At 42.4% G+C, this 21,506-nt stretch overlaps 1 protein-coding gene across 1 annotated transcript in view; it reads left to right on the top strand.

The window, feature by feature from the left end:
• Positions 1–565: 565 nt before the first annotated feature.
• Positions 566–21,506, top strand: part of LOC126260584 (locomotion-related protein Hikaru genki-like) — a 205,797-nt gene continuing 184,856 nt past the window's right edge. The window contains exons 1-2 of the mRNA XM_049957920.1: positions 566–604; positions 678–840. Of these exons, the coding sequence (XP_049813877.1) occupies positions 566–604; positions 678–840 (202 nt within the window). The remainder of the gene's footprint in view (positions 605–677; positions 841–21,506) is intronic.

Here is a 21,506-nt window from a genome sequence, read left to right on the forward strand (position 1 = left end):
AGATACAAAGAAATACTTGTTATGCTGCTATAGAAATACCTTCACAAGAACGCAAAACGCATGATTAACAAAATCTTTGGGATCCAGCTACCAGAATCGCTTTTCGCTCAGAAATTCATTCGGGAAAGACCGTGCTTGTATGGCCTTAATTAGCTTGAAAACCTTAGAAGGTGTTGCAACTTCTGAAAAACATAAAAATTAGATCAAATAAAAACAAAATGCTCTACAGCCCATATAGTCTTCGCGAGAGAAGCAGCAGGCGCTAAGCTAGTCTGGAAATGTAATTTCACAGGAGTAATTTATTGTAACGTTACATGAAATAGGTGCCAACAGTCGATGTAAGTAATTGAGCAATACAATAAATCGTTATAGAGGAGATACTGGACTCGCATTCGGGAGGATGACGGTTCAATCCCACGTCCGGCCATCCTGATTTAGGTTTTCTGTGATTTCCCTAAATCGCTCCAGGCAAATGCCGGGACGGTTTCTTCCCCATCCTTCCCTAATCCGATGAGACCGATGACCTCGCTGTCTGGTCTCCTTCCCCGAATCAACCCAAACCCTGATGCAGGAACTGCAGCTTGTGGCTCTTGAGAAGGCATGGGTAATACGTTTTTGTGTTTAGTACGTGGCGACAGCGAGCCGGTGTGTCAAGGTGTGGCTGGCTGTGTGCGCAGAGCGAGAAGTCGGTGTTCCCGCACGGTGCCATGGTGACGGCGCGCTGCCGCCGGCCCGGCCTGTACAAGCTGCTGGGCAACTCGTCGCTGCGCTGCCAGAACGGCGCGTGGAACCCGCGCCTGCCCGCCTGCATCCCCACCACCATGCTCACCAACTTCACCGGTGAGTACGCTCGCTACGGCACACTGACACACTCACCTCGACTGCAGACCTACGCGTAACGTTGCCAGGCGATATGAACTGGTACGAGCACGTTACGGGTGGCGGTAGGGAAAACGAATGTTCGACTTCGATTTATTTGGAAGAGGAATGTAGCTTCTGTATAAGGTGGACCGCATACAGGAAAGTATTTGTGATCACCACCAGTTCTGATTGAAGAAATACTCGGAAGCAATTCAGGGGTGTGCTGCCAGATTTGTTACTGGAGGGTTTGGTTTGCACTCAAGTATTATCAAGATGCTGTTCGCCATGATACGCCGGCACGGTAGCTCAGCGTGGTCGGTCAGAGGGTTAACCGGCACGGTAGCTTAGCATGTTCGGCCAGAGAGCTGGTTGGCCTCTGTAATAAAAAAAACTGACTGAAAGGATCAACAACGAACTTGGACGGATATCATGTGACGTCCGCAACGACCAAACACAGCGATCAACAACGAACAAAATGCAAAAAAAGGGGGGGCGGGATTTGCTACCTTCTGTAATAAAAAAACTGAGTGAACGGATCAACGAAAAACCTGAAAGGGTATCATCGGACGTCCGCCCGGAACAAATTCAACGAACAGTATAGAGAAAAATGAGATTAAAAAAAAGAAAAAAGATAGCTGAGTGGTCAGCGTGAGGGAATGCTGTGCTAAGGGGCCCGGGTTCGATTCCCGGCTACGTCGCAGATTTTCTCCGCTCAGGGACTGGGTGTTATGTTGTCATCATCATCTCATCCCCCTGACGCGCAAATCACCGAAGTGGCGTCAACTAAAAACACTTACACCAGGCGACCGGTCTACCCGACGAGAGGTCCTGGCCACACGACGTTTCATCTCATCGAGATTCTTAAATTTAATTTTGAACCCAAATAGTTGAAATAAATGCAAGTCCACTCGCGCTTACAGTGGAAGAGACAGGCTGAATTATAAACTCAACAATTAATCAATGAGTGAACGGACATTCAAGCAACATTAAATTAATAGCTTAATAAAATTAAAGTTCTTTCAAAAATTGAAATGAAATCATCCGTTACGCTCGAACCTGCTTTCCAGTGTAAACAACAGTTAGGGCTTGCTGCAACACTAGATACTGTGCCAGAAAAGGCAGCTTCGTCAACACATCTGAAGGGAGCAGAATTAATTCACCAATTTCTCCTAGAAATTACGCTGATTAGACAGCCCCTCAAATAAAGCACAAGCGGGAAATCCGTTCACCAACTGTTTGAAGAACATCAAAGTTTGAAAGAGAACAGTTTTCAAAAATTGCAAAAACCAGAAATACTAAGTGAGGATGAGCTACTCCGTACACAATTTAACTATCAAAAACCTGCTTGTCCGACCCCAGAAAATCAGACCTGCGTCAGCCAGTAACACGTCCGGTAAAACCACAGAAGAAATTGAAAGATTTCGTCGGGTAGGAAACTTTGTTGCACCAAGGCCACAGCTTGCCACACCCCAGACGTTAATCACCGGCAACTTCCCTGAAACCTGGTAGTCAAGGGAGGGCAGAATTCGGTTACGATTGTGCACGGTGTCGTAATCAGTTACTATTGTTTGCCATTTACAGTTACACACAATTTATTTTAAACCAGTAACTCCAGATTCAATAATAAATAAAAATACAACACGTTATTAATGAAGGAATAAACAACTGTGTAAATAATAGTGTTTTCAGTGAGGTACAATTTAGCAAATCACCATGAAATACAGATACAGCAGATAATGTTTTAAAAACAAACCACTGTGATCTGGCAGAAGGCCTTACACGCCAGGAATCGCAATAAATTATGAATTGTTTAAAACTCGCGGCAACATACAATTACAGGTATTGAAATATTAAAGGTAAGACGCCAAAAACACAGCAGAAGGCATCAGACGCCAGGAATGGCAGTAAATAAGGTTTTGAAGGCTTACTGCGTAAAGACAAACACCAAATTAGAATTTTAAGGCAAGTGACGTGAAACACGGCTGAAGGCCTTAAACGCCAAGTAGGTGGGACTATAACAGGCACGACCTACATCTCAACAGGAAAGGGAAGGGGAAACTGGCTGGGGTAATAGCAGGAAATTTAAGGGGGGGAGGCACTGCCATGAATGGTAAAATACCAGTGGTTACAGGTGTTGGAGCAGCACCTTTTTTAGGATAGGTAAGACAGAAAGATGTCAAGTTCTACGAGAGGTCAGGATTGAAACAAATCTTCAGTTTAGGAAAGAAATTAAACAGCACAATTCTAGCACATTGGATCACCAATCACAGCTATCAATTATAAATTTTCACCAATCACCAGAAATTTTATCTCCACCAAGTTGTATCTCAGTCCTAGGTAATTGCATTGATGAATTAAAGTCACCCAACCCAGTTGACATAATCTGCCTCTCTGAACACCGTGTGACCACTGGTATAGGAACTAGGCCTAAGCACAATGAGAAACTCAGACAGGAGAGTACTGCAAATGTTAGAATAAGGAAAGGTTCTCATAAAAGTATAATTAAAAATAATGTAAGTATATTTCATCAAAATATTGGGAGTTTAAAGAATAAAGTAGATGAGCTTCTGGTTTGTTTAGAAGATTTAGAAGCTGAGAATGAAATAGATATACTATGCCTGTCTGAGCATCACATTGTTACTGATATGGATAAGGTAAATGTAAGTGGATATAAGCTCTCTGCACATGTAATGAGAGAAAATATGGAGAAAGGAGGAGTTGCCATATATGTCAAAAGTTATCATTGTGCAAAAAGTATAGAAACAAAAAAGTTGTGTGTAGAGAAACATATAGAAGCATGTGCCTGTGAGCTTAAATTAAATAAAGGCACATTTATAATTGTAACTGTATATAGTCAGGAAATTTTCATCTATTTCTGAAAAATTTGGACTCCTTGTTGTGCTATCTGTCAGACAGGGGGAAGCAAATTATTATTTGTGGGGACTTCAATGTAGATTCTCTGAAAGAGGGTAGTAGGAAAAATGACCTTGAAGTATTACTCGGTTCTTTCAATTTGACACCTGTTATTGATTTTCCTACTCGGGTGGTAAAGGATAGCAGCTCACTGATAGATAACTTCTTTATAGACCAAGATAAGTTTAAACAGATAAATGCTCAGCCTGTTGAGAATGGTCTTTCTGATCATGGTGCACAGCTAGTTACAATATATGACATAGCTCCATTCAGCAATACTAAACAGTCCTCCAAAGTAGTACGTCCAGTCAACGATTTAACAATTGCAAATTTCAGGGAAAGCCTACAGCAGTTAGACTGGGATGAGGTGTACCGTGAACCTGATGCCAATTTAAAATATAATTTATTTCATGACATTTTTGTAAATGCATTTGAAAACTGCTTCCCCAAGAAAATAGTTAAATATACTCGTAAGAAACCTTGTAACAAACCATGGCTTACTAAGGGTATAAAAATATCTTGTAACCGGAAAAGGGAAATGTATCTGACAGCAAGAAAGAGTAGTGACCCAGAAACTATCGAAAATTATAAAAACTACTGTGTTATGTTAAGAAAAGTTATTAACAAATCCAGGAGTATGTGTATCATGTCTGAAATCAGCAACTCTGATAATAAAATTAAAACAATTTGGAATATTATTAAAAGAGAAACAGGTCAACCAAGAGCAGAGGAAGACAGTATTACCATCAAATTGAATGAAAACTTTACGAACAAAAAGTCAGAAGTTGAAAATATTTTTAATAATCATTTTCTAAATGTTGTGGATATAGTAGGATCCAGGTGTTCATTAGAAGATGCTAGGCTGTTAATGGAAGAGGCCATACCTATGCAATTTGATACAATTGAAATCTCACCCACTTCTCCCTCTGAAATTAGGAAAATAATAAACTTGCTTAAAAGCAAAAACTCACATGGAATTGATGGCATTTCCAGCAAAATACTAAAAGCTTGTTCTCAACAGATAAGTAAGATTCTCAGCCACCTGTGTAATAGCTCTCTGGAACAGGGCATTTTCCCTGATAGACTGAAATATGCTATTGTTATACCTTTGCATAAAAAGGGGGATAGATCTGATGTCAACAATTACCGTCCAATCTCCCTTCTAACAGCTTTATCCAAAATTTTTGAGAAAGTAATGTATTCAAGAGTAGCTTCACATATCTGTAAAAATGAAGTACTAACAAAATGTCAGTTTGGTTTCCAGAAAGGTTTTTCAACAGAAAATGCCATATATGCTTTCACCAGTCAAATTTTGAATGATCTGTATAACCGAACACCACCCATTGGGATTTTTTGTGATCTCTCAAAGGCTTTTGATTGTGTAAATCATGAAATTCTGCTAGACAAGCTCAAGTATTGTGGCATGAGTGGGACAGTGCACAAATGGTTTAATTCGTACCTAACTGGAAGAGTGCAGAAAGTTGAAATAAGTAGTTCTCGTAGCATGCAAAGATCAGCACATTCCTCAAACTGGGGAACTATCAAGAATGGGGTTCCACAAGGGTCAGTCTTGGGTCCTTTGTTGTTCTTATTATATATTAATGACTTGCCATTCTATATTCATGAAGAGGCAAAGTTAGTTCTCTTTGCTGATGATACAAGTACAGTAATCACACCTGACAAACAAGAATTAACTGAAGAAATTGTCAATACTGTCTTTCAGAAAATTACTAAGTGGTTCCTTGTAAACGGACTCTCACTGAATTTTGATAAGACACAGTACATACAGTTCCGTACAGTGAATGGTATGACGCCATTAATAAATATAGACCTTAATCAGAAGCATATAGCTATGGTAGAATATTGCAAATTTTTAGGTGTGTCCATTGATGAGAGATTAAATTGGAAGAAATCGTTGATGACCTGCTGAAACGTTTGAGTTCAGCTACTTATGCAATAAGGGTCATTGCAAATTTTGGTGATAAACATCTTAGTAAATTAGCTTACTACGCATATTTTCACTCATTGCTTTCATATGGCATCATATTTTGGGGTAATTCATCACTGAGGAATAAAGTATTTATTGCACAAAAGCGTGTAATCAGAATAATAGCTGGAGTCCACCCAAGATCATCCTGCAGACATTTATTTAAGGATCTAGGGATATTCACAGTAGCTTCTCAGTATATATACTCTCTTATGAAATTTGTTATTAACAACCAAACCCAATTCAAAAGTAATAGCAGTGTGCATAACTACAATACTAGGAGAAAGGATGATCTTCACTATTCAAGATTAAATCTAACTTTGGCACAGAAAGGGGTGAATTATACTGGCACTAAAGTCTTTGGTCACTTACCAAATAGTATCAAAAGTCTGACAGATAACCAACAAGTATTTAAGAAGAAATTAAAAGAATTTCTGAATGACAACTCCTTCTACTCCATAGAGGAATTTTTAGATATAAATTAAGAAGAAAACAAAAAAATATTTAAAAAAATTAAATTAAATTAAAAAAATAAAAATAAAAAATAAAGAAAAACAAAAAACACAATAAAATAAAGTTGTTATATTAACTTAAGTATGTTGTTAAATTAACCTAATTATGTCATGTATTGGAAAATTCGACTCGTTCCACATCATTACGAAATATCGTATTCATGATCCATGGAACTAGTATTAATCTAATCTAATCTAATCTAATCTGATGATAATATAAAAAATTTATAAACCTGCTGCAAAACACGAAATACAATAGTAAAGATCAATTAAAGAAACAAACAACTGATCACCAAACGAGTGAAATAAGATGATGGTAAACTTTGTAACACAACCCTTAACATTTACTGAACACTACACTGCTAGTTTTATTGCAGAAGGCGACCAGAACTAGTAACTAGACATATATATCCTTTAATGTAGGCATTACAAGATATTGAAATAAATAATATAATAAGAAAACACAACGATCAGTACATAAGTTCCTTAAAGGGTACTGAGGTAGATTATACCCCAGAAGGCGTGGAGTGAAGGAGCGTTACACTGAACTACTGGCCATCAGCCTCCTTTTAGAATTCACCTGTTTTACCAGGACCAAGGGGCCACAGACGGTGCGCCAGGAATCGACCTCTGAGAAGGTCCGGCAACAAACTCATTCGCGAGCGATGTGATAGGTAGCCAAGAGTTGCATTCACTTCACAAGATGGTAACTGAGACCAGTGTCAGCCTAACGAATGACTAATGATAATCTTCCTGAAGCTACCTGACGTCAGATACACCAAATGCAACGGCGGAACAATACGCTATAGCCGGAACCGGCGGTCTGCACTACGTCCCCAGAATACTGTGCTTAGAGCGCCTGGAACGAGAAAGGAATCACTACCACCAGAGTAGAAGAATCACCGACTGGCCTCCAGGGCAAGTAACTGGGGCGTCAGCGGCCACCAGCAAGAAAAATTACCGCTGGTTGAACTTAACAAATTGTAACAAGTTGAATGCAATAAATAGTAATAAGAAGTCGAGGAAAGCTAATCAGATCCGCCTTCCCCAATCACTCGTTTCCCTTCTCTTCGGCTCGGCGACACTACGAGCAGCAACACGTACCCAAGTCACTGGAGAATCGCGAGGTATCACAGTGGTGGAGGTTCCTCTACTAGGATTGAAATGCACTCAGGTTTAAGCTTTACGATGAGGTCGTGCACCCTCATGACCACAGCCTCTCCATCCGGCAGTCCATGCGTGCCGCCAGCGGTCCCGGCGTGTTCTGACACTGCGCGGACCTGGCTCCTCCTTAGTCCCCAACCGAACTGGCACATTCTGACTACCCCTAAAAACAACGGCGTCACCCCAAAGATAGGGCTACAGTTACTACATATCGATAACCGCCGCTGCTGCCACTAGCGAACAGGCAACACTTGCGAAACCGAGTGGCGCCAGTCAACACGGGAAGAAGACAAACAACCGCAACCATGCCACTAATCGACACCATCCGGCCTCCAACAGAGGGTGCAAACCAACAAACAACAGCAACGCAAGCCTCAGCACCGCTCAGTTCCAAAAACGAGATAAAAGGTAATAAAATCCGGCAAGCTGCTAGAAAACGCAAGTGGACTTTCGTGCGAGATCCATCTTCGCCCAGTGGCAGGACTTCCCCTCTGCTAGCCGCTGCCCACAAGAAAGCTGCTACGGCGGTAAACTACAGTCGGCTTTCTCCTTGCAGCCGGCCCCACTCTGATCCGTCAAAGTCGCCACGGCCAACACGCCCCTCGTGTACCAGGAAGTACCGCGGAAATAAACCACAGGTTTGTCATATGAGGCCACTCGAGCCAGCACCGAGTGAAATTATGACCCCAGTCCCGGATCTGCTCCTCAGCCAACCTTACAGTCCCACAACCGAACTTATGGCCACGTTGCCATTCAATTGGGCAAAAGTTAATCACAGTGGCGAAACATTATTTTGAGACAATGAAAACACTGTGATTGACCATACTTTGAAATTTATTTTAGATTCTCAAGGGCCTGTGAGTTTGACGTACGCAGGCTGCCCCCTCAGGAGTCTTTTGAAAACAAAAATGGATAGCATCAGTCGATACTACATCAAGATTATGGGATCTTATACCTGACCACAATGAAATAACTTTAAATGTAACGATACGGTGCCAGCTCGCACATTGAGTTCGATTTTTGGTTTTTGACTCTATGGCCTTGCAAAAAATAGTTAATATCAACAAATTTTATGTATTGTAGGTATAAGCTCCCAAGAAAAGTGTTCACGTTTCGAGAATCAAAGGCGCCGTGATTGTTGCGTCCTGCGCTGTGGTCGAGCGCCAGTCCCGCCAGGCCGTGCCCGCTGCACGGCCCATTTTTCGCGCTCACCGCAGCGCTACTCTGTCCTGCTTTCACACTCGTAGTGTTAACGCAATTATTGGACTTTATACTATATATTTATTAGAAATATTTACACTGCTGGATATTAAAATTGCTACACCAAGAAGAAATGCAGATAATAATGGTTATCCATTGGACAGATATATTATACTAGAACTGGCATGTGATTACGTTTTCACGCAATTTCGGTGCATAGATCCTGGGAAATCAGTACCTCTCGCCGTAAAAACGGCCTTGATACGCCAGGGCATTGAGTCAAACAACAGAGCTTGGATGGCGTGTAGCGGTACATCTGCCCATGCAGCGGTAGTGACTGGCGTATTGTGACGAGCCAGTTGCTCGGCCACCGCTGACCAGACGTTTTCGATTGGTGAGAGATATGGAGAATTTGCTGGCCAGGGCAGCAGTCGAACATTTTATGTATCCAGAAAGGCCCATACAGGACTGCAACATGCGGTCGTGCATTATCCTGCTGAAATGTAGGGTTTCGCAGGGATCGAATGAAGGGTAGATTGGTTCAAATGGCTCTGAGCACTATGGGACTTAACATCTGTGGTCATCAGTCCCCTAGAACTTAGAACTACTTAAACCTAACAAACCTAAGGACATCACACACAACCATGCCCGAGGCAGGATTCGAACCTGCGACCGTAGCAGTCGCGAATGAAGGGTAGAGCCACGGGTCGTAACACATCTGCAATGTAACGTCCACTGTTCAAAGTGCCGTCAATGCGAACAAGAGGTGACCGAGACGTATAATTAATGGCACCCCATACCATGACGCCGGGTGATAGCCAGTATGTCGATGACGAATACACGCTTCCAATGTGCGTTCACCGCGATGTCGTCAAACACGGATGCTACCACCATGATGCTGCGAAACAGAACCTGGATTCATCCGAAAAAATGACGTTTTGCCATTCGTGCACCCAGGTTTGTCGTTGAGTACGCCATCGCAGGCACTCCTGTCTGTGATGCAGCGTCAAGGGTAACCGCAGCCATGGTGTCCGAGCAGATAGTCCATGCTGCTGCAAACGTCATCGAAATGTTCGTGCAGATGGTTGTTTCTTGTAAACGTCCCCATCTGTTGACTCAGGGATCGAGACGTGGCTGCACGATCCGTTACAGCCACGCGGATAAGATGCCTGTCATCCCGACTTCTAGTGATACGAGGCCGTTGGGATCCAACATGGCGTTCCATATTACCCTCCTGAACCCACCGATTCCATATTCTGCTGACAGTCATTCGATATCGACCAACGCGAGCAGGAATGTCGCGATACAATAAACCGCAATCGCGATATGGTACAATCCGGCCTTTATCAAAGTTCGAAACGTGATGGTACGCATTTCTCCTCCTTACACGAGGCATCACAACAACGTTTCACCAGGCAACGCCGATCAACTGCTGTTTGTGTATGAGATATCGCTTGGAAACTTTCCTCATGTCAGCACGTTGTAGGTGTCGCCACCGGCGCCAACCTTGTGTGAATGCTCAGAAAAGCTAATCATTTGCATATCACAGCATCTTCTTCCTGTCGGTGAAATTTCGCGTCTGTGACACGTCATCTTCGTGGTGTAGCAACTTTAATGTCCAGTAGTGTATACAAATCACACATGTTTTTGATATTGTCTGTGTCTGTGCACAAATCCAAGTCTGGGGGTGTCAATGGAATGCCTTGTGTAGCACGTATACCTGATGTAGAAGCAGCTACAGTAGGTGTTCCGTGTTCATTGTCAGACTCGGACCATGATTCATTTCGTCTTTAAAGTCACTTCCCAGTATGAGAGAGAGAGCTTCGTCCACATTATATCGCTTATCTGCCGTATCACTTCTAGTAGAAACTGAGGTTGAGAACATTTCACTTCAGATTAGTGATGAGGCGGGAAATGAGCAGTGCAACTCAAGCGAACCCAACGCTCTGAAACTGAATGCAACTGCATCTAGTGACTGTTGTTAACTACAGGCTTTGAACAAAGCCGCTAGATGGTGCTTATTTCAAGCTTCCACAAAAGTCAAGCGTATTGAAGCGGAGCAGTATGGCGCGAGGCGGAACTGCTACAGCAGTCCACCGGCTGGGCGGCACATTCACTTCCGACTTCTACTGAAGGTCACCGTAATGAAAGTGTTAATAGGATTAATAGTTTTTATTTTATGCTGCAAGCAGTTTTGCAAAATCGTTTCTCGAGAGAAATCTGCTTAAAGATAAGGGAAAACTTTTGTATGTATTATTAATTCAGTTTCCATAAAAGCTACATACTATTAGAAATTTTTGGTGTCGATGATCACACTACTTCAAACTATGGGCTGCATAAACTTGCGTAGCGCACGGATTACTAAACCTTATCGTCCCAACACTCTAAGACGTATATACCTTTCAAAAAATGCAATAAAAGTCGAACTTCCGACAATTTCGAATGAGAACCTGGCCTTAAGAGAGAGAGGCCGCTGCCTGTCGGGCCATCAATCACCGCCTTTAGCCAAAGGTAAATACTATTCAGAGCGTAACGTGACCTTTCGATTCGTGGTACGTCTCACTACCTGTTTGATTAACTACACGCTTAAACGAGTTTTTATCATCGGCCATATCGTTGCTGTGCCGCTCTCATTTTGCTTCAGCGATGACAAACGTGAATTGCACTTTGGTGACGTCTGCAAACGCATCAACGTAAACACATCCACACAGTATTATAGAGGGTGAACCATTGATAGTGACCGGGCCAAATATCTCACGAAATGTCAAACGAAAAACTACAAAGAGCGAAATTTGTCTAGCTTGAAGGAGGAAACCAGATGGCGCTATGGTTGGCCCGCTAGATGGCTCTGCCATAGGTCAAACGAATATCAACTGCGTTTTTTTTAAATAGGAACCCCCATTTTTATTACATATTCGTTTAGTACGTAAAGAAATATGAATGTTTTACTTGGACCACGTTTTTCGCTTTATGATAGATGGCGCTGTAATAGTCACAAACATAATGCTCACATTTTTAGACGAACAGGTTGTAACTGGTAGGTTTTTTAAATTATAATACAGAACGTAGGTACGTTTTAATATTTTATTTCGGTTGTTCCAATGTGATACCTGTACCCTTGTGAACTTATAATTTCTCGGAACGCAAGCTGTTACAGCGTGATTACCTGTAAATACCACATTAATGCAATAAATGCTCAAAATGATTTTCGTCAACCTCCATGCATTTGGCAATACATTTAACGACATTCCTCTCAACAGCGAGTAGTCCGCCTTCCGTAATGTTCGCACGTGCATTGACAATGTGCTGACGCATGTTGTCAGGCGTTGTCGGTGGAGCACGATAGCAAATATCCTTCAATTTTCCCCACGAAAAGAAATCTTGGGACGTCAGATCCGGTGAACATGAGGGCCATGCTATGGTGCTTGGACAACCAATCCACCTGTCATGCAATATGCCATTCAATACCGCTTCAACCGGACGCGAACAATGTGCCGGACATCCCATCATGTTGGAAGTACGAGGGCTATTCCGAAAGTAAGGTCCGATCGGTCACGAAATGGAAACGACTATGAAAATCCGATAAAGCTTTGCACAGATGTGTTGGGTAGTGTCTCTAGTATAACCCCAGTTAGCATCACGTCGCTCTTCTCATTTCTGAGCTCGCAGTGAGTGCGTAAAGATGTCTAGAAAATAGTGTCTGCCGCCAAGTACGGGGGCCTGGTGAGAAATTTCCCCTGAAGCTATGCAGCTAACATTACATAACTGTCGTGCTGTTTCGTCTTCAAGACAATTCTCAGCCGCATTCTGCAGGGGCAATGAAGATGCTCCTGCATCGTTTTCAAATGGAAATGTGAGATTACCCACAATACAGCCCGTAATTGTCTCCCTCTGAGTTTCAGCTCTGGTCACATGAACCGCTGGTTATGAAGACAACATTTCGGCACAAGACAACGAGCCGTAGGCCAGCGTAGAGAATTGGCGGAGAGCACTGGCGGCTGCCTTCTATAGCGAGGGTATGGGAAAGTTGGTACAACGCTACGATACACGTCTAAGTCGGGTCGGCGACTATGGAGATAAGTAGCTGCAAGGTGTATCTAACTGTTGCAAATAAAACATTTTTGATTTTTACCGTGGTTTCCATTTCGCGACCTATCGGACCTTACTTTCGGAATAGCCCTCGTACATCGCCATTCTGTCATGCAGTGAAACATCTTGTAGGAACATTGGTAGAACATTACGTAGGAAATCAGCATACATTGCACCATTTAGATTGCCATAGATAAAATGGGGGCCAATTATCCTTCCTCCCAAAATGCTGCACCATAAATTAACCCGCCAAGGTCACTGACGGTCCACTTGTCGCAGCCAACGTAGATTTTCCGTTGCCCAATAGTGCATACTATGCCGGTTTGCGTTTCAGCTGTTGGTGAATGACGCTTCGACGAGAAATAGAACGAGTGCAAAAAATCTGTCATCGTCCCGTAATTTGCCCTGTGCCCAGTGGCAGAACCGTACACGACGTTCAAAGTCGTCGCCATGCAATTCCTGGGGCATAGAAATATGGCACGGGTGCAATCAAATGTTGATGTAGCATTCTCAACACCAACGTTTTTGAGATTCGCGATTCTCGCGCAATTTATCTGCTACTTATGTGCGGATTAGCCGCGACAGCAGCTAAAACACCTACTTGGGCATCATCATTTGTTGCAGGTCGTGGTTGACGTTTCACATGTGGCTAAACACTTCCTGTTTCCTTAAATAACGTAACTATCCGGCGAACGGTCCGGACACTTGGATGATGTCATCCAGGATACCGAGCAGCATACATAGCACACGCCCGTTGGGCATTTTGATCACAATAGCCATACATCAACACGATATCGACCTTTTCCGCAATTAGTAAACGGTCCATTTTAACACGGGTAAAGTATCACGAAGTAAATACCGTCGGCACTGGCGGAATGTTACGTGATACCACGTGCTTATACGTTTGTGACTATTACAGCGCCATCTATCACAAAGCGAAAAAAAGTGGTCCAACTAAAACATTCATATTTATTTACGTACTACGTGAATATGTAATAAAAATGAGGGTTCCTATTTAAAAAAAAAACGCACTTGATATCCGTTTGACCTATGGCAGCGCCATCTAGTGGGCCAACCATAGCGTCATCTGGTTTCCCCCTTCAAGCTAGACGAGTTTCGTTCTTTATAGTTTTTTCGTCTGATGCTTATTTCGTGAGATATTTGGCCCAGTCACTATCAAAGGACCACCCTGTATTTTTCCCAGAAGCTACGTAACGTGAAACGAAGACGGGGCTGATCAGGACACTATTGTCTGGGGACGAAGTAGTTGCAGTGAGTACCACGAGTCAGTGAAAACCTTTTCCCTACAAATACCATATCTACTGTTGTACTCCACCCTTCCGCCTCCATGATATCTGCCTCACCATTTATGGCCATTGTATCCACCTCACTTCTACCCTAAAATACCTTGGCCTCACACTCGACCGCCATCTCACCTGGATTCCCCATCTACTTACCATCCAAAACAAAGCTCACAACCGCCTCCACCTCCTGAAACTCCTGTCCGGCCGGACGTGGAGTCTGCTCCTTCCACCATCCTTCACACCTACAAATCCTTGAACCACCCCATCCTTTGTTATGCCAGAGTCGCTTGGATTTCCGCCCCTCCCCTGTTCTATAAAGCCCTCCAAATCCTCGAACGCCATGCGCTCCCCCTCGCCTCCCACATCCGCCTTCCGTCCCCCACGCGCATCCTCTCTGACCTCATCCCCTTCCCCCACCTTCTCCTTTTCCTTGAACACATCCGCACATTATATATTGTCTGCCGCCTTGATCCCCCTCACCCCCTGGTGTCTCCCTTCCTCTCCACCCCTAACCAGTTGCCGCACCTTTACCGTTGTGTCCCACCCTCTCTCCATCTCCACACCCTCCATCTCCTTTCCCAACACAACTTCCACCATCTGCCCCTCCCAGATGATGAGCTTCGCCCTGACATCTACCCTTCCTACCAACTCTAACCCCATCTTCCTGCCTCCTCCTCAGGGCTCCCTCTCCTCCCCCTCCCTCCTCCTGAGCGGCTTCCCCCTCCTACTCCCCCTCCATCTCTTGTGCCTCCTTTCAGTGTCTCTGCGCTCCCTCCTGCCCTGTCTTCCCTCTTCCTCTCCCGCCCCACGTGTCTCCTGCCTCTTCGTGAACCCACTGATGCCCCTCCTCTCTTCATCCCACCGCTTCCCCAGCTGCCCCATGCTCTTCCCTTCTTTTCCATCCTCTCTGACCTTTCCCTCGGCAGGTCCCACCTGGCAGTCTTCTTCTTCGTCGTGTGTGCTGCAAGTGGGTTTTAAGTGTGTTGTTCCAAAGTGTTTTTAATACTGTGGCCGACCTTTAATCTGTGCATGCGCTTTCAGTGTCTTCTCTGTGTTTTAAGAATCGCCAACTGTGTTTTTTAACTTTCTGGTGACTTTTTTAACTGTCCCCCATGAACGTCTCCATCTATTTTTACCTCCATTTTCTCTCCTTACTCTGTTTTATGTTCCCCTTTTTTCTCTCCTTATGTACGTATCATTTTATTGTTGTTTTAGTTGTCATGTCACTCAGCTGAAGATTTTCTCTGCCTCGTGATGACTGGGTGTTGTGTGATGTCCTTAGGTTAGTTAGGTTTAAATAGTTCTAAGTTCTAGGGGACTGATGACCATAGATGTTAAGTCCCATAGTGCTCAAAGCCACTCAGCTGAAGAGCGGCGGATTGTGCCGCTGACAGCTCTCCCCTGCCCATATGGGGCAGGGGAATGAAATCACAATAAAGAAAGAAAAAAAGTTTACTCCGAAAGCAAATTTGCGGTGTGTGGCGGAGGGTACTTTGCGTACCACTGTCACTTTCCCATCTTACCGTTGAAGTCGAGAAAGTTTTGCGTGGAGAACGATTGCTGGCAAGCCACCATGTGGATTCCGAACTCTCTGACTTTATTTTCATGTGCTTTAGGTGAGATAAAGGGAGGAGGAACCAATGTAGTTGAGTTCTTTGCTCGGAACACAGTCTCTCGAAACTTTAACAGTGAACCACATTGTGATGCAGACCGCCTCTCTCCAGTGTCTACTGCTGTAGTTGGTTGATCATCTCGGTGATGCTTTCATGCTTATTAAATGAACCATCTGCCAGGCACTTAAGTGTGATTTCCAGAGTATCCATGTAGATGTAGATGCTGATATACAGGGTATTACAAAAAGGTACGGCCAAACTTTCAGGAAACATTCTTCACACACAAAGAAAGAAAATATGTTATGTGGACATGTGTCCGGAAACGCTTAATTTCCATGTTATAGCTCATTTCAGTTTCATCAGTATGTACTGTACTTCCTCGATTCACCGCCAGTTGGCCCAATTGAAGGAAGGTAATGTTGACTTCGGTGCTTGTGTTGACATGCGACTCATTGCTCTACAGTACTAGCATCAATTTCCATTTCAAATCGCTCTGTACGTATACTCTTCATATATTCGAAACTAACTGCTTACATTGGTTAATTACTCGCATTCCATAGGACTTACATTTGCACTGGATTGGAAACGTTGCCATTGTACTCTAGTCAGGAAAGTAATGGGAGAGAGGAAACAATGTAGTCGGCGAAAATCCAAGGCACATCTAGGGCTCTTCATTACCATACAGTTACCATACACCAGACTTGAACGTCTGAGAATCACGCGGTGGAATACGGATTTACTGATATCATTCTCAAAGAAATCTACTAATCGGGGTCGCTGGTTCCATACACACAGAACAGAACATACGACATATGCTCTTGCTCTTTTAACCTGTCTATTCAAAAATGGGCGGATCAGTAGCTAAATCTATAATCCGTTATCGTATGTTCAAGGCGTAGCTCATTGATCTCCAGTGGAACTTGTACACAATCAGCACCTAATCCAATCCAATCCAACTGTAGGCAGGCATGAATATTTCACGAAACTTGATATGCAGTAATATGCACTGAAGTTAAAGCTAAATCATCATAAAATTACAGCAAAAAGCTATTTCCGAAACCCTTGCTACTTGTAGAAAGTCAGCCAAACCAAGTTAAGTAAGATCTTGTAGTTTTAATTCCTACTGGACTGCGTCATGGCAAAAGGTATGAGTCATTTTCGTATTTTCCACGAAAATGATAGCTAAGTATTTTTGACTTAGAAATAGTATAACAAGCTATTGTTTAGTTTTGGTGTTTATGGCAGCTGAACAGATCCGGATGTTGGGCACCAAAAGAAGCACACAGATGGGTAAATGGCCTAGAGTGCTCTTAGTATAAAAAACAAAATTTTGAAATTAGTTTCGTACGTATTAAAATGTATGTTGATACTAGTGCATTTAGGAGTCACTAATTACGACAGTATGTGTACTTTACTGTAAAAATAAACCGAAAACAAGTCTCTTCATCGAGTAGTGGAGAAAAGCATTTTGCAACCAAGTAAGATAAGCAGAAAAAGTATGGAAACACTAAAATCACAACACATTACCATGTCTAATACGGCGAAGGAAACCCTCTGACATTCAAAACAGCTTGCAGCAATCTCGGAATGGATAAATATTGATCCTGTGTGATTTATTCTTGCTAGAATGTAGTGGCAAGTATATGTAACGATTATGGATGTGGATTTCGATCACACCAACTTCTCTCCGATGTAGACAACAAAGGTTAAATAACACTGAGATCTGGTGACTGTGAGCCAGAGGAGATGCAACAATTTATCCTCGTCCTCACAAAACTAGTCCCCAACGATACGAACTGTATGAAAAGCGGCCCTGTCTCCTTGGACACAGCCAACAACATACGACCTTACTGAGAAGCCATGGGCTCCATATAATACCACTGACTTTTTGAGTTATCAACCTCCTGACTGGTTTGATGCGGACCGCCAAGAATTCCTCTCCTGTGCTAAGTTCTTCATCTCAGAGTAGCACTTGCAACCTACATCTTCGATTATTTGATCTATCTGTTCCAATTTCTGTCTCTCTCTACAGTGTTTTCTCTCTACCGCTCCCTCTAGCACCATGGAAGTCATACCCTGACGTCTTAACAGATGTCCTATCATCCTGCCCCTTTTCCTAGTCAGTGTTTTCCATACATATCTTTCCTCTCCGATTCAGCACAGAACCTCCTCATTCCTTACTCTCCCAGTTCACCTAATTTTCAACATTCGTCTGTAGTACCACATTTCAAATGCTTCGATTCTCTTCTCTTCTGTTTTTCCCACAGTCCATGTTGCATTGCCACACAAGTTATGCCCCAGATGTACATTCTTAGAATTTTCTTCCTCAAATTAGGGCCTATGTTTGATACTAGTAGAGTTTTCTTGACCAGGAATCCAGTGCTAGTCTTTTTTTTTTATGTACTCCTTGCTCTGTCCGTCACTTGTTATTTTTCTGCAAAATTATGAGAATTTCTTAACTTCATGTACTTCACACCATTAATCCTGATAAGTTTCTTGCAGTTCACATTTCTATTACTTATCATTACTTTCGTCAGAATTACTTTCAAACCATATTCTCTATTCATTAGACTGATCATTCTGTTCAGCACATCCTGTAATTCTTCTTCACTTTCAATCACGACACCATCGTCATCAGTGAAGCTTAACGTTGAATCCTTTTACGTTGAATTTTAATCCAACCCTTGAACTTTTCTTTCGTATCCGTCATTGCTTCTTTCATGTATGGATTTGTTAGTAGGTGCGAAAGTCTGCGTCCCTTTCTTATACTATTTTTAATCCGACCACTTCATTCTCAGTCTTCCACTCTATTGTTCCCTCTTGGTTCTTTTTCAGATTGTACATTACTCGTCTTTCGCTTTAGCTTACCGCTATTTTTTCTCAGAATTTCGAACATTAAGAACCATTTGAAATGGCCTAATGCTTTCTCCAGGTCGACAAATCCCATGAACGTGCATTTATTTTTCGTTAGTCTTGCTTCGCAACGTCAATATTGCCCCTCTGGTACGTTTAACTTTCCTAAAGACAAACTGATCATCATCTAACAGATCCTGAGTTATCTTTCCCATTCTTCTGCACAATATTCTTATGAGCAACTTGGATACATGAACTGTTCAGCTGATTTTGCGATAATACTTTCATTCGTCAGCCGTTTGCCATCATGGAAATTGTGTGTATGATTTTTTCCCGAAAGTGTGATGGTATTTAGCCCGCCTCTTACATTGTACAAATAAACATGAATAGTCTTTTTCTTGCCACTTCTCGCAATGAGTTTAGAAATTTCCGGCCTGGGTGGCCGTGCGGTTCTAGGCGCTACAGTCTGGAACCGCGCGACCGCTACGGTCGCAGGGTCGAATCCTGCCTCGGGCTTGGATGTGTGTGATGCCCTTCGGTTAGTTAGATTTAAGTAGTTCTAAGTTCTAGGGGACTGATGACCTGAGAAGTTGTCCCATAGTGTTCAGAGCCATTTGAACCATTTGAAGTTTAGAAATTCTAATGGAATACTATCTAGCACTTCTGCCTTATTTGATCTTAAGTCCTCCAAAGCTCTTTTAAATTCTGTTTCTAAACCAGCATACCCATGTATCCCCTTTCCACTCCCTCCAGTTTATTCACCAAGACGCGTCTTCCACCTCCTGGAGGCCCTCAATGTACTCTGTCGATCTATCCGCTCTCTCCTCTGCATTTAATAGTGCAATTCTCAGTGCGCCTTTTTATGTTACCGTTATTGCTTTTAATTTCAGAGAAGGTTGTTTTTACTTATCTGTATAGTAAGTCAGTCCTTCCGACAAGTATTTCTGTATCGATCTTCACGTTTATCATGTAGACATTTCGCCTTAGCTTCCCTGCAGTTCGTATTTATTTCATTCTTAAGTGCCCTGCATTTCTGTGTTCCTTAATTTTCGTGAACATTTTTGTACTTCCTTTATTCATTGATCAACTGAAGTATTTGTATTGTTACCCATTGTTCCTTTGTAGTTATTTTCATGTACCTAATTTTTTCATTCCAATTTCTGTGATTGTCCTTTTAGAGATATCCATTCGTCTTCAACAGACCTACCTACTGAACTACTGATTATCACAGTATGTATAGCCTCAGACAACTTCAGGCGTATCTCTTCATTCCCTAATAGTCCATATCCCACTTCCTTACGCATTGATTCTTACTGGCTAATCGCTTACAAGTTAGGCTATTCTTCATGTAATTATTGCAATTCCAAAGAAAGAAATTGCTGACAGGTGTGAAAAATACGAAACTATCACTTTAATAAGTCGCGGTTGCAAAATACTAACGTGAATTCTTTACAGAAGAATGTTAAAACTCTTAGAAGCTGACCTCGGGGAAGAACAGCTTGGATTATGAAGAAATGTAGGAATTTTCTTAGAAGACAGGTTAAGGAAAGGGAAACCTATGTTTCTAGCATTTGTAAACTTAGAGAAAGCTATGGACAATATTGACTGGAATACTCTTTTTGAAATTTTGAAGGTATCAAGCGCAAAATACGGCGAGCAAAAGGCTATTTACACCTTGTACAGAAGCCACACGGTAGTTATGAGTCGACGGGCATGAGATATAAGAATCGGTTGAGAAGGGAGTGAGACAGGATTGTAGGCTATTCCCAATGCTACTCAGTCTGAGCAAGTATTAAAGGGAATCAATGAAAACACTGGAGTAGAATTCAAGTTCAGGAATAAGATACACAATCTATGTACACTGCAAATGATATTTCTGTCCGTTACAGGAAAGGACTTGGAAGAGCACTTTAACAGATTGGTCAGTGTCTGGAAATTTAGGGTATAACAGGATCAAGAACGAAAGCAAAACTAGGATGATGGATTGTAGTCTATAAATATTAGATGAGGCAAGAAAATAACCGATGACAGCCGATGAAAAAATGATATAAAATTTATACTGGCAACGGCAAAAAGAGCGTTTCCGAAGAAGAGAAATTTATTAATATATAATGTAGACTTAAGTGTTAGGAAGGGTTCTGAAGATATTGTGCTGGAGTGTAGCCATGTACAGAATTGAAATATGGACGATACACCGTGTAGACAAGTAGGTAATAGACACTTTTGAAATGTGGTGCTACAGAAGAATGCTGAAGATTCGGTGGGTAGATCACGTAACTAATGAGGAGGTTCTGAATAGAGCTGGGGAGAAAAGAAGTTCGTGGTACAACTTGATTAAAGGAAGAGTTTGGTTGATAGGACACATTTTGAGACATCAATGGATCACCAATTTGGTATTGGAAGTAAGTATGGAGGGTAAACATCGTAGAGGGAGACCAAGAGATGAATACAGCAAGCATATGCAAAAGTTTAAGTAGTTATTCAGAGTTGACGTAGCTTGCACTAGATAGAGTAGCATGGAGAGTTACGTTAAACCAGTCTTCGGGCTGAAGACTACAACAGCTCTTCGTCGTTACTAAACTGCGTTTTGCGTCGTCTCCCGTTACGTACTGAATTACCCACTCAATATCATCATATATTTTCTCTATCTCTTTACCTGCTTGCAGCGCTGGCACGTATACCTGAACCGACTTTGTCGGTTTGGCTTGCCGTCGATTCTGATGAGAACAACCCTATTACTGAACTGTTCACAGTAACTCACTGTCTGCTCTACTTTCCTATTCATTATGAATCGTACTCCAATTGTAGTATTTTCTGTTGAAGTTGACATTTACCTGTACTCATCTGACCAGAAACCCTTTTCTTCTTCCCATTTCACTTCGCTGACCCCCACTATATCTATATTGAGCCTCAGCATTTTCCTTTTCAGATTTTCTAGCGTCCCTGCCACTTCGAACGTCTGAAAATCCACTCCCCGACTCGTAGAACATTATCCATTCGTTGTTTATTC

The sequence above is a fragment of the Schistocerca nitens genome, chromosome 5, assembly GCF_023898315.1.
Source record: "Schistocerca nitens isolate TAMUIC-IGC-003100 chromosome 5, iqSchNite1.1, whole genome shotgun sequence".
In the NCBI taxonomy this organism is placed as follows: Eukaryota; Metazoa; Arthropoda; class Insecta; order Orthoptera; family Acrididae; genus Schistocerca; species Schistocerca nitens.